Source organism: Phalacrocorax carbo, chromosome 1, assembly GCF_963921805.1.
Source record: "Phalacrocorax carbo chromosome 1, bPhaCar2.1, whole genome shotgun sequence".
NCBI lineage: Eukaryota > Metazoa > Chordata > Aves > Suliformes > Phalacrocoracidae > Phalacrocorax > Phalacrocorax carbo.
Window position 1 is genome coordinate 115,360,889 of NC_087513.1, and position 13,920 is coordinate 115,374,808.

The 13,920-nt window shown below is 41.7% G+C and overlaps 1 protein-coding gene across 2 annotated transcripts; it reads right to left on the reverse strand.

The window, feature by feature from the left end:
- Window positions 1–3,655: 3,655 nt before the first annotated feature.
- MIS18A (MIS18 kinetochore protein A) lies at window positions 3,656–7,534 on the reverse strand. 2 transcript variants are annotated; one of them, XM_064470661.1, is made up of 5 exons: window positions 7,253–7,534; window positions 7,099–7,165; window positions 6,525–6,647; window positions 5,144–5,237; window positions 3,656–4,448 (listed from the first exon to the last, which is right to left on the reverse strand). In XM_064470661.1, exons 1-5 carry the CDS (start codon window positions 7,344–7,346, stop codon window positions 4,368–4,370), a joined length of 459 nt encoding a protein of 152 aa, XP_064326731.1. In that variant the 5' UTR covers window positions 7,347–7,534; the 3' UTR covers window positions 3,656–4,367. The 2 variants fall into 2 exon arrangements, with proteins under 2 accessions (XP_064326731.1, XP_064326739.1); XM_064470669.1 differs by lacking the exon at window positions 6,525–6,647.
- Window positions 7,535–13,920: the final 6,386 nt, after the last annotated feature.

Sequence of the window (13,920 nt, forward strand, 5' to 3'; positions counted from 1 at the left end):
GGCAGGAACTACCACACTCAGTAAAGAACATTACCTGTTTGGGACACTTTCCCAGGAAGACATGTCCAGTCTCTGCTGCAATGCTAAGTTTAGAAGACTAACAAAAGCAATTTCTAACTTATGAGTCTTAGCCTAACCTGAAATTTTGGTGCAATCCAAAAAAAGATCAGTCAGCCGCTCTGCCTCTGATCCTATGGAGTCACCTTGGTAACTTTGAAATTGTAACCTCAGAAGCAGATTACAATGTCACCTGTAACAGAGATAAAGACACTTGGAAAGGCCATCAGATGCCAAAGTCAAAGAGCTTGCTAGCCATCCCTGTTGGATGCTCCACTTCCTTGTGCAAAAAGGAGAGACTGTTCTCACATTGGTTCCCTCAGGTTTTCTGGACTTTTATGGACAAGTATACCTGTGCTGTTAAATGCTTTACAGTCCATTCATCAATGCTTCTACATCGTTACCACTACTGTCATTCAGCAGCTTTCCCCTAGTTTGAGATTAAGGACCACAGTAGGCTAGATTTTCCCCACCCAGAATATGAAGCAAAGCATTTATTTATCCTCCCAGCACATGTCATTCACAGGGCTATTGTCAAAGCTGACATGCTGCTATTTTACAAGGTAGTTATCACCAATGGAAGCTCTGGCCAATATCCTTTGAAGTCATACAAGCATTTCTGGCAAAGACCAGTTCAGGAAAGAAAGCTGTTAGGGACAGTTTTCAAGTAGAGATACATATGCTAGTAGAGACAAAATTTGTAAGAAAGGAGAAAAATAATTGCGTTTTCGACCAGAAGGAAACCCCCTTTTTCTTCCTGTAACAGTAGCCAGGATGTCAGCAGGTGCCAGGTGAGAAGGTTCCTGTCAGCATTACCTGGGGCTAAAGACACAGGGCAAGGGGAAGGTGTCCAAGTCAAATAGTTAAGAGTATAACCAGTATTTCAGACATATTGACACTCTAGGAAACAGTAGTCTACAGTCATAAAAGGAACACTAGGACTAAAATACAGCTTACCTCTCTATTCCCTATCCCCCATCCTAAATCAGCTTATAAAGCTCTATTCTCATTTAAGTTAATTCTCAGTTTTCATCTTTCCTAAGCACATACAGATCTTCTAGCATACTTGTGACAGCTTTTGTGTGCTTGCCACTTTCCTTTAGTTGACAGTTCCACGGTGTGTTTATTAAGCTACAGAGAACAAGGGCAACATTATCCAGCCTTATATACATTCTTTGTGCAGAATGTATTGTCTTCCCCATCCTCATTCCTTTCCTGTTAGTGGATTCTGTACATGTAAAGTTTTGCTTGTTGTTCTTATCAGTGTTTTAGGGTGGTTTTAAAGTTACAGAAAAGTGGTTTAAAGTTTGAATCCGGCAATATTGGAGCCTCAATTTTAATCCTCCGAAGATATGTATTTTACATTATACCGCTTCCTCTCTCTAAAGGGCATAATTAGAGTGAGCTACAAAGCGCTGTTGTACTCAAACTAAACCCCTGACATATTTAACTGCATAGAAAGTTAAAGAACTCAAATGAAGTAGTATTTTTACCCCTCCCAGGACATAATGCACAAAGTGCCTAAGACAAATATAAGGAAGTGTACCATAGAGCGTGCAGATTCCCCCAGAGGAGAATTAAACTTCCTATTTGTCCTGCATTTGAGGGCAGAAAGCAAGAAACTGGGTTTGAAGGAACTGTCACCCAGTAATAGGTACTGCTTATTAAGCAAGGAGCAATACCTTTTACATATGACCATACACTGTACATCCTGCTGGTACCATAAGTCTACACTTGTAAAACAAAATTCTCTAGTATATTACTTTTAACCCAGTTAACTACTCAAGATACTAGTTCCTAATTGAACTTCACAGTAAGAAAAATATTATTTCAGCTTCTTGGAACAATATATGTACCTAAATACACACATTTCCCATGCAGATATAAATACCTCTACATCCATAGGAAATTTATTCTAAATTTAGGCTGTTCATTGCACACCTTAGGCAAAGCAGCAGCTGGCAACCCTTGATAGTGTGGAAATGCTATTTTAAGAGAGTCTGTTGTGTTAATGTACTCGAGCTCCCACCTACAATATGCTAAAAGACATTGTTCTAAATATACACTGATGCCAAATGCACATATCCAATAATGAAAAGATACAGAAGACCATAACACTAAACCAAGGAGAAAAATGGTTACTTAATACACACTTCTGAGATGGGTTACCTGTGTATGTTCCATCACAGCAGCACATACTCTAACCCAGATTCTCTGTAGTCATTTCTGCCTGTGAGTTCAGGGACATACTGGTGGGATTATGCTTTTTGGGTTCCTTCTTCAGCAGGTATTTTTCCCACAGTAGCTAGAAAAGAGGGATAGTTATGGAATGCACATGCTTACCTTAAGATAAGCAACCATTTCTTATTTTGAATACTTGCTTATGTATATACATACACTTTACTTTCATTACACATAGCAGCAATATATAGGACACGGGAGACAGGTGCTAGGAACATACCTGAACAAGTCCCAGAAGGCACTCAGCTGGTGAATCTATTTAGGGAACTCACTCTGAGCCAGTTTGCTGCTCTCTGTGTTTCATGGAGGAACATGTTTAAAGCTACAGGTGCTGCTTGGTTCTTTTCATCAAGGGTAGTTCTAAAATGGTTGTTTCATTATATAACCGAACAAATACAAGAACCCACTTAGAAACTACGTCCAGGTTGATAAACGTTAAGTTATCTGATCTCTCACCTCTAACAGGCCAAAAATTTGGCTAGGGAAGCATCAGAAAAAACACGCAAGTTTATCTTTGCACCTTTGTGGCTTGCTGCTACTTTGTTGGAACATAGATGTAAAAGACTATGCTGTTTTGTTTCAATATTTGGTTACAAAAATTGAACCCATTTTCATCTCCACAAAAAAAAAGTTTAGAGACCCTTATGGGCTTGTGCCCCTGCTCCCATACTTGTCCTTAATAGAAAAGGAAATCCACACATTAAAAAGATACGTAAATACATATGTGGAAAAAGCACCATGTCTGAAAAGATGGGCCTTTCAAGCCATCAGTTGTTACCATTCTCCACAAAAACATACTCTGTATTATCATGAAAAACCCCAACCAACCTTCAATTAAAGGGCAGAGTTCATGGTTCTCTTCATATATCCAGGATGAACTCTAATGTCGCTTAACAGCATTCAAAAACTTGTTAGAGAAGAAACTGCCCCAGAAACTACACTGGAACAATTTGACTGGAAAGATTAGTGCTTATAACAATTCCTTTGGCAGGTACACAAGTAACAATGTTTTAGTTACCTGTATGTAAAAGAATACGAGACCCATCACTACAGGCTAAACTTGAGTATTACTTCTAAAACACAGCAGTAAACAGAAAAGGGCAAGGGGAGAAGCTTTCGTAAAAGAAACAGTGCCCACCAATGGGAGAAAACAGTGGGAAATCCATTCTAAGTTTTTAGAGAGAAAAAAAACTTTAAACTTGCAGTAGTAAAATTAAGTAGTGTTGGGTGACAAAACACACTTCTTCAAAGTTATTCTTCCTTCAGACTACAACTGCTTGCATTTGTTTTATTGAAACACTCACACTATATAAGAAACCCTGACAATTAAATACACAGAAGACCAAAACCAACGAAATACTGACAAGTGTTTTAATTAGCATTCTGAATTCATTGCTTAAATACACACCAAGCTTTGCTTAAAGGTGTGCTGCAACCAGCCTTGTTTGTTTTCCTCCCCTTGAAGCTATAAAACATGTGACCTTCAATACTGCATTGAAAGCTATTTTATGTAATTCTTTTAAAGCCTTCCTTTACAGTACATTTTAGCCTTAAGCTTGAAAAAAAGCCACCCACCAAAACAAAAAAATCCGCCCCACAGAATTATTGTGCCATTCCAGTCTCTGAGCACAGGTCAAGCAAAGGCTGTGGAGACAAGAAAAATTACATATATTGTTCCTTCAGACATCACAGGGATTTTTTTTTTTTTAATTGGTTTAGGAAGGAGAAGCACACCCAGTTCAATAGATATTGAATAGCCAACAAGTCAGGAAATAAATGCTTTGCTTTCAGAGATAAAAAATTAAATAAATATTTACAGATAAACCAAAAGTCAACAGAAACTTGATTAAAAGATTCTACTTCTTTCTGGGGTATCCTTTTGACAGAAAGGAGAGGAACTCCTTGTCTATGGTGACTACTCATAGTCAGCATTGTTCTACCGAGCATGAGCCACCGTCTCTCAGTTCTTTGCACAGCTTTTGCAGTGTTCCCACAGATTCCAGAGGATTACAGGACAAGTTCCACATACATCATTCTCCAGCAGTTGAAGTCCCTGCAAGTAATTTCTTTCAAACTTTATTGTGAAGAGAAGCCATACGTGATTCAACAGCACTCAGTCTTGTCTCCAGAGCCTTTAATACAGTGTTTGCCTGTAAACAGGGAAAGATACTTGGTTATAAACAGAACTTGACAATACAAGGGCAAGTGTAGGTGTCAGTAAGTGCTTGAATTTGGTCTTGCATCACCAATCCTATTTGATTCTATTTCTGCTACTTTCATAGTTTGAAAGTTCACTCAACTCTAACATTAACTCTCTGCATTTTCTCACATCTATAATTGCCTTCAACCTTGGTAAGTGCCAGATCCACACATTCAGCTTTTACTAGACAACCATCAGCTTTTGGAGCAGACTTTGTTACCCTGTTTGCTCCCAACTACCTGCAATCAGAAGTTTTCAGTAGAGCAAAATGCCAACTTTATTTATTATGTAATATTTCAACACAAAGTCACAGCAAAAGCATTAAGTGAGTTTACATGAAAGATAGAAGAGACATGACTAAACAAAGTCAAGTGAAAATCTGGAGGAATGAATCAGAAGTAATTAGAAACACAATTTCTAATTCCTGACAGACATAGACAGGAATCTAAAGCTGTGCTTGATAAACAGAAAATGCCATTTATCATTAAATTAAAAGTTACTGAAAATCCTGCATAACACAAGATATTAATAGCATGAAGTACTACAGCATATGTTAAATCCCACAGAATTGTTCTGGATTAAATAAGGATGTTAAGATTTCAGAAGGGTGATTTAAACAAAGAATGATATAAGGTTAAATCTTACCCTTTGTAGCACCTCTTCCAAAACAGCTCGACTTTCAAGAGTTAAAGGTTCCTCATCAATAAGAGCTTGCTTTTCTGAGGATCCTAGAATGTAACTGATATGCTTACAGTTTAGACATGTTTAGACCAGTTTAGGCCATTGCCTTCAAATCAATACAGTTTTAGCCTTCACTCTGAAGGCAAAAAACAAAGGTAGGGCTCATCCATTGTTCTCAACGATTACGAGATTAATACACTAGCAAAGTGGAAACTTGATTCTAGTGACAATCTTGTAAATGAACTGTATGGTGGAATGAAAAGAGCTTTAAGTGCAGAACTACCAAGACATCACCACTTTATGAAAGTTAGAACTCCAAGAGGCAGTCAGGAACTCTGGTGCTACACAATATGGTGAAAAATTACACAGACATTGAGAACAGTGCAGCACTAGCTGGGAGAATCAGCCGTCACCATTACTGTGCAAGCAAATGCCATTTTGTCACCACATTAGTGTTTCAGAGGATTTTATTGCCACGGAAAAAGCAAAGTATCATATCTGGGGTGGGGGGTGGGAACTGTTCAGAGTAGGAAGGTGAACATCCACACAGATACAGCAAAATAAACTGGATCTTAACAAAAAATCAGAAACATTAAAAGCAGCCCAGACAGAAATAAAAGTAACCTATCACTGTTTACTAGAGTAATGCTTGGATTACAGCACTCTGGTGTGGAGACTTAATTCAGGATACAGTTATTGAAGAATATTTTAAGGCCACTTTTAAGTGCTATAAGCCAATTAAAACCAATTCAACAGCACACCTTCATTTGTCTAGACAGTTTTTAACTGTAAGACAGTGAAGTGAGAGCCTCAAGCACATATTCAGTTTTAAGATATGCTTTTGCCTACCTGAGCAAGGAAAAAGTAGGCTTGACCAATACAAGTCAGACCTTGCCCTAAGGCTTAAGCCCCTCTCCCCCATGTTCTCTGCTGATAGTTGCCTCTAACAGCTTACAGCCAGGCCTATTTGGTACTACCTATGACTGGAGGCTCATTTTATGTTGTCTAAAGCAGAACACATATGTAGTCTCTTCTGATCAAATGAGAAGGAACCCTCCTGTGTCGTGTATCTAGCGTTATTTTCCTGTGTGGTATGCAGTTTCTTACACAAAAGGCAGCCTTGGTATTTTCTTTCTTTTCTAGAATTTGCTTAACATTGCACAGATGTTTCTTGCACTTCAGCACTACAATACTAACAGCAGTAATACCAAAACCACTCTTGAACAAGGCAGCAGAAACAGCTACCTCTAGACGTGCCACAAAAATTAACAGGAGCATCCCTCAATAAGACGCCTAGTGGGTAAAGCTTCGCTGGCAGGCTTACCAATAAAAACTCTGCCTTTACCTTTCAATTGAGTCAACACTGAAACAGAACAAATCCCTCTTGTAGTCGAGATGCTTTGGGGTGCACCTATAGATGTTGCCAAGTGTCATTGAACAGCCAGAGCAGAATAATGTTTCAATCATGCTGTAAGTAAAATGTGTAATGTTTGTCGAGCAGAAAATAAAGAGAAACACCCCTCCCCATCCCTATTAAAAAAAAGAAATCCACTGTGATTGTTTTAGACCATTCACTCCTGCTTTATATAGTGTAATTACAAGCACTCATCTTTCTGCCTGCGTTCCCAGTGGCCAGCCGACCCCAGCAAGACCAGCGCATAAGGGTTTCTGTCAGGCGGTCTGTATGAAGCTTTCCAGGCCTGGCTTCCCGGCCCCACCCGGGGGAACACGGGCGCTCTGGCCCACGGACCCCGTGGGGCCGGGCCGGGCAGGGCGGCAGCACCACACGGGCCGTTTGCCAAGCTTTCCCTCAGCAACCTCCCCGGGGCCTCTGGGCTCCTTCGGGAGAGGAAGGGAAGGGCCCAGGCGGGGGACCCCCCCCTACCCATCCCCGCGGCAGCAGCGGGGCCGCGCCTCACCATCCGCACTCGCCGGGCCGCTTGGAGAGCTTCCGCTCCTGCTCCACCGAGACGCTGGCGGCCGCACCTGCACGGAGGGAGGGAGGGAGGGAGGGAGGTGGGTGGGTGGGTGGGTGGGTGACGGCGGGGCGGGGCAGGGCGGGGCGGGACTCACTGCGCAGCAGGATGCAGCCCGCCTCCTCATCGTTGGTCACCCAGCTCAGCGTGTCGCCCACCGGCCGCTTGCAGCCGGCGCAGAGGAACACCATGGGCAGCAGGTCCGTGTTCCCCGCGTCCGCCCGCTGCTGCTCTCCTCCTCCTCCTCCCCCCCCCCCCCGCTCCCCCCGCCGCCCGGCCGCCCGGCTCCAGCATGGACAGCGAGGAGTCCAGCTCCGCCACCAAGCCCGGCGACGAGTACAGCGCGCCCGCCATCGCCTTCAAACCTCGCGCGCCGGAACCGGCAGTGACGCCGACCCGCGCGCTAGAGAGAGCCGCCCCACGCCCAGCCCCCGCTGGGGAGGAAAATACCGCCCGTCCCGCCTAGGGGGCGTGGCCGCGCGCGCGGCGGCGCCACCCCCTAGCCGTTAACGGCAGTGGCGAAGTGTGCGGGGTGGTGAGGGTCGCTTCGCCCGTGAAATAGCTGTGTTCCCAAATATACAGGAATTCCCCATGACACATTCAAGCAAAATTGGTTAAAGAGGAAGGCACCCATGAATGCAAGATTTATTAATGCAAGTAAAAGACTTTTGAAGTCTTTTAAAGTGAAGTGTAAGGCTAGGAAACCAAAGTGTTGGCAGTATTCACAATGTATTCTCCACGCCGTGTTTGCACACCTTGCTCCCGCCCCACACCCTGGGAGGCCTGCCATCCCTCTGTCCATCCAGGGCTGGCAACTGGGTGAGCTGCCGCGGCCTCCCCAGCTGCGACATACCTGGGCGGCTCTGGGGGCACAGCCAAAAGCAGGCTGAGGGTCTGTTTCGCACTCCACATGAGCAATTTCAGCTCTGTGAACCTCGGTGACATGCACGTGCATGTGTTTGCCATGAGGCCACTGGTGGCCAAGCACCTTCCGCTGGGCTGCCTTCGTCTAGGTCGGGAGCCTGCCTTCCCACCCATTGCCTTCCAGGTGGAGTGGGTAAAGAAGTAACAAAGCAAAATATATGGTTATTCCAATGCATCTTTTTATTTATGAAGCATTTTATGAGGTCTTACTTACTTCTTTATGTCAAGAGAAATTCAGAAATATCTTTTTGGCCAGCTGTTTTAAGTGACTCCAGAGAGGGCTGCAAGTTTCTGAGAGGAAAGGGTTTGTGACCCAGCTGGCGCTTGTCCAGCCCATTCTTAGGTTACTTAACATCCATCTCAATTTAAAATATGCTGAGGAATAACATAATTGCCCGCCAGGAAGTGAGGATTACTTTTTAAGGGCTGCTGTTTCATATCTGTCAGACATTAATATTCATTGCTGCTAGATGTTTTTTAGTACCAAGGCAGTCCTTGAGCCACGGGACCCCAGAGTGGTTTACATAGGCATCAGTTATGCAATCTCTTTCTGAGGGCGCTGAAGTACAATGAAAAAAAGTATTTGGTTGGAGTTCTGAGCTGGTTTAAAATGCACCACTGAAATGGCTAACAGGACAAACTCCTCTGAGTATTTTTGGTCGTATGAATATTATTGGGATTATATAGATCCAATTCCAGTAGATGGAAGCAAGTTGAAGGTTAATAAATGTAAGTATTGTAGAGTAGTAGGTGCTAATCTAGCACAAGAAAAATGTTGCATAGCTTGTCTCCCTGACTTATTTTTTGTTTTCCTTGCAATAGAGACCATGCCAGCTTATATGTGTGTGGTTTGTATGGATGGGTGACTGCCTTCCAAACTGACTGTGCTATAATAGCAGTTATTACTAGTACTGAAACTCTTTGCTTTATCTTACAGTATTTGAAACTATAAGACTGCTGATACTAACTCTCATTTAGAAGGACAGATTCTTTTTTAGCCATGATTTGCTAAGCGGCGACCTAATGACTTGCAAGTCTGTAGTTTGGGGTGTTAGTTACCTGCATACTACTATCAGAAAAGTTGACTGAATGAGCAGAGTTTTTCATGAGACTGGCGTGTTTTCATCTTGGGGCATAAGGCTTACATTACAACTGTTGAACATTCAAATCCTTTGTAAAAGAAGAAGTGTATGCTTCTGCTAGCCGGGAGCAAGCTGAAAACATGTTCTATTACCTTTTCTCCTTTGATTTAGTGCTACTGAACTGTAAGATGAAAGTAATAACGTGTATTATTGTCAAAATACTTTATTGCCATGGAACCTGATTCTGCTGGGTTTAGAAGTTTATTTTCAAAGTATATTATAGGAAATAGCATTCACCAAATTCACCCTGCAACAGTTAATTCTGTTTCATACTTGGTTTTGCACAATGAGATATTGGTATCTTTTTATGGTTACTTAAAGTGGGAAGTAACTGTGTTTTTTTTTTTCTAATGTAACTGCATTGATTAGGTTTTGATAAGATAAAATGACAAGCTGTGTCATGAGGAATTAACCAAGTATAGTTGGGTGGATTGACAAAGATCGGGTAGGCATGTTTGAGTCACTTAGGCTATAGGCAGTGTTTCCCCTCGCTTTCTGCCAAGTCTCTGCCTATGGTTGTATCCTCATTTGCGTGACAAAGCTACAGGCTTTACTGGTTGCTATTTAGTTTTCTGAAGACAACTATGACTCTTAAGACATGGTTTCGGAGACTAAAATTGCTTTTCCCAAGGTTATTATAGTGATCTGTTCTGTAAGGAAAATGTGATAGCCTTTAAAAATCTTTTCATGTCTCTCTAATTAACAGTGCGAGAAACTGTCTTTCTAATAGTGAAGACTGAACTGGACAATGCAAGGAGCTTTGTGCCTTTTGCTTGCCTTATGAGAGCAAGAATAAGAAAAGGGAGTGGGAACTCTTACTCTGTACTGCCTCTAGAAAAGCTTTTCATCCACCCAGATGAGCCCAGGGTTTACTGCCCCAAACTTAGAGCACCATGCCTTAAAGAAGCTGGTGTAAATATCTACATCCTTCCATATATAAAATCTTGCTCCATAATACTGTAGAGCAGCATTTTGTGCTGGTGGGATCAGGCACATTATGGGCAGCTTCTCTAACTCTCTGAATTTTCAAGTTAGGGCAAATAATTACCCCCAAATTCCACCAGGAAAGCATCAAACTGCTGAGTTAAGGTAGCCGTAAGTCCCCAGCTGGCTTAGCAAAAACCAGAAATCAGGAATCAAACCTTTCCCATTTTTTCTCATTAATAACATCTTTCTAACGTTTGCATTGCCTGATACACGATAGAGGTGGTGTTTGTGTTACAGTATTTCCCTCCATGGCACCTTACAGGATATTTGTCCTTACCCAGCTGCCTGTTTTCTTGAAACCTGTAGAAATTGTGCTTCTGAGAGAAGATGCTCACCCTCTGGTAAATATAGTTTAAATTAGTTGATTGTTTCATGGAGGAAATTACCACACACAGGTGTGCAAGTGCTTGCTTATGAGTGATCTCATAAGCCTTATTTCCATTTAAAAAGGAGAGTAAACTGACCTCTTATTGATTTTTTAAAAAATTTGTTCTCTCCCCCTAAACAAGTAGAGAAGTCTGCCACCTTTCAGGTCTTCTTATATTCTAAGGAGATGATTTATGCAATCATACTTCGTGTTTATGCATCTCATCTGCTCCTACAGTAACTCCAGTTACAAAGGAGTGGAGGCCTCAAAGATATAAAATATCTGAAAGTTTCTACAGCTGGTGACTAGATAATAGAGGCAGAACGTTGTGAGTGAAGACCTTTACTGACAAAAAGGATGCAGGGTGAGATCATGCCCTGCTGGATACCAAAGGAAGCCACCTTTGTGCTCAGAGTTGGGAAACAAATCTGCAGGAAACCAGGCTTCTGTATCTCAGCTGCTCATCTCCCAAGCAAAGAAGAAAGAGAAAGATGCAAGTGTAGGGTTTGGGATGTACTTTTTTTCCCCTCAGCATGTTAATGTTTAGGCAATTTGAGTTCCCTGGGACGCCTGTTTATGTAAGATATTTCTAGGCAGCTTGTCAAAATGGAGTTCTGCTCCATGATCTCTGTCTTTTAAAGACCCCACATTTGCTGTACCAATTTCTAAACTAAAAGTGTTGGGTTTGGTTTTCTGATAACCAGGGAGGTGAAATTGGTTTTGGTTTTGTTTTGTTTTTTCTCTTCCTAAAAAAATATACTTTTTTCCCATGTCAGCAGTCTAGGAGGAATGGAGACTGCGTCATCTTGGTAATTTTATTCTTCCTTTTCCAAATACCAGTGGGAGAACAGTGACTTACAAGTTATAAAGAAAACACCAAGGGAAATAATTCCACAGTTGTTCAGTTTTTTCCTTGTTTTGAATAAAAGCACTAGTCAAGCAATGAATATACTTTGTAGGTTTTCCTGTCTTTGCGTAATATTTACATTCTTATACCTTCAGAAGCCCCTGTTGGGATTATTGTCTTCATGTGCTTGGAACTATGTAGACGAAATAAATTCAGCAAGTCCTTGCCCTTTGCGCTGAAGATGAAATGTGATAATTTCCCCTCAGATAGCCAGAAACATTCCCCGTTTGTCAGAACATGAGATACCTCCAGGATTGCGATAACCGCTGTACTTATGTTCCACAGGGCCTCTGCTGATTGACTGCAGTGGGACCTGAGCGTTTGTTTAGGTGCATTGCTGAATCAGTCCAAATGAATCATATGGTTGTCATAACCCCTGGGATGGGATTATAGCTCCCTAATTCAATTTTGCCTGTTGGGTTTTTTTTTATTTAATGTAAAACAGAGACCTGAATCTCTGCCCGCCCTTTCCTCCGTTATGTGGCCTGTCCCTGAAGCAGTGTGAGACTGTGTTTGTCTCATGAAAATGAATCTAAATCCAGCTATAAATTCATGGTCTTGCTTTCTATTAATAGCATTGTGCAGCTCTCTCCGATTTGTATAAAAATAATAAAAAGCTTAATTGCCCCATGAACTAATAGGCTATTTAAAAACATATGCATGCACATACAAAAGGTGACTGTAAAATTTAGCAATAGAAAAGCTTTTAATAGATGTTAAATATGTTATTCCAGTTTAAAAAAAAAAATCCTAATTGCAGGACTTTAAAACACTCAGGAAGTTTCTGTTTATCCCTCAAGAGTTCAAAATCCCCCTGAGACCTGACGCAAATTGTATTAGCTTCAGTGAATTCCATGAACCGTATTAAAGCCACTACTAAAAGAAGAAACCAAAGTAGTCCTGATAAAGAATTCTGTTAAACCAAACTCTTCATTTCGGTCCTGACAGCTTTGAACACTTCAAAACTTTGAGCTTTGCAAAATATTCCTGGACCGTGAGGTTTTCTGGTTGTTGTGTTTGTTTGCTTTTTTTTTAACAGAAGTCCCCTAATTCTCCCTTGACGAGTTGGAGTTGGCCAGTAGCACCCCATCGCTTTTTCCCATGATAAGTTTGGGAAGCCCAGGTCAGAATATTGGCCTTCACATGCTAATCTACCATCCTCAGTAAAACTTTTTTTAAGAGAGAAAGAATAAAATAAGCTGACCCTCCATGGTCTTGTTTCTCAGTAGCCCAGCCAAAATTGAGCCTTCTGATAAAGAATCTGGCTGGGTCAGCTCTAGTTTTAGGTTTAAAAGGAGCTGGAATAATTCCCCCTAATCTCTTTGTGGTTCTGATGACAACACGTTCTGAACTTTTTCACAAAGAAACAGCGAATCAAACATATTGGACTTGTTTCAACGAACACAATGTTTTCTGTCCTTTCAGATGGAAGATTTATTTTATCTTGGTCAATATTTGTCTCTGGAGTCAATGACCCTTCTTTTTCACTTCAGTCTAAGTGAGTAGCCAGTTATGAATTCAGGGCATTTCTTGACTTGTGCCCTGCAGAACACCCAACCTTTTCAAAGCTTTAACTGGGATGTTCACCACCACCACACTGATCCCAGGAGGGACCATTTTTGAAGCAGTGACTAAATGTGCTACTGGGGCGAGCCCGTAACTGAGGCAGTCATTTCAGCAGCACTGTAGCCTCATGCATGAAAGAGCAACTCCTCTTTCTCCCCCAACCAGCCCATACTCCCATTAGCACTCCTCACCCAGATCAGGGATCGGATCATCTTTTTTTTCTTTTACTAATTAAAAAAAATTAATTTTTTTCTGAATTGGGGATAACAGCAGTGGCAGGGTCTTAGGCTGGTTTAAACCAATTGTGAACCCATACTTTGGTGCTAGGAATCCACTTGCTTATTTCTTAAAGAAAGCACTTAGTCCTGATAAAGCAGGCTGCCTTTTGAATTATTTTATGTTGGTCACAGAAGTGAACAGCTGAACAGGGGAAGGTTCACTTTCTTTTTCACTGGACTGATGTGCTGTGAGGGTCATAGGTACTTTTCAACAAGCTTTCCTTGGTATTTCTCTTGGTAGAAAATGTTTTCAGCACAAATGTTTTCAAGAATTCCTTCCCTAAAAGCATCATCCTGAAGATCACGGGTTGTCGTACATTTTTCACCTAAGAGCAGGATTTGGCTATACACTGAGCAGTAACAGCTCAGTCTTGAGTATGCACTGCTTTCCACATTGCAATTCTGTAAGAGAAACCGTATCCCCTGCGAAGAGCTGAAACTGTGAAAACCATCAGTGCTCAGTATTACCTTTTAAATATACACACAGTGCTAGTCATCATCACACTTAGAAATTTTTTTCCCCAGCCCTGGCCATGCACTGTTACAAGGAACTGCTAGGAGGCTCTTAAGGCTTAACAAATTGGCACTCAGATT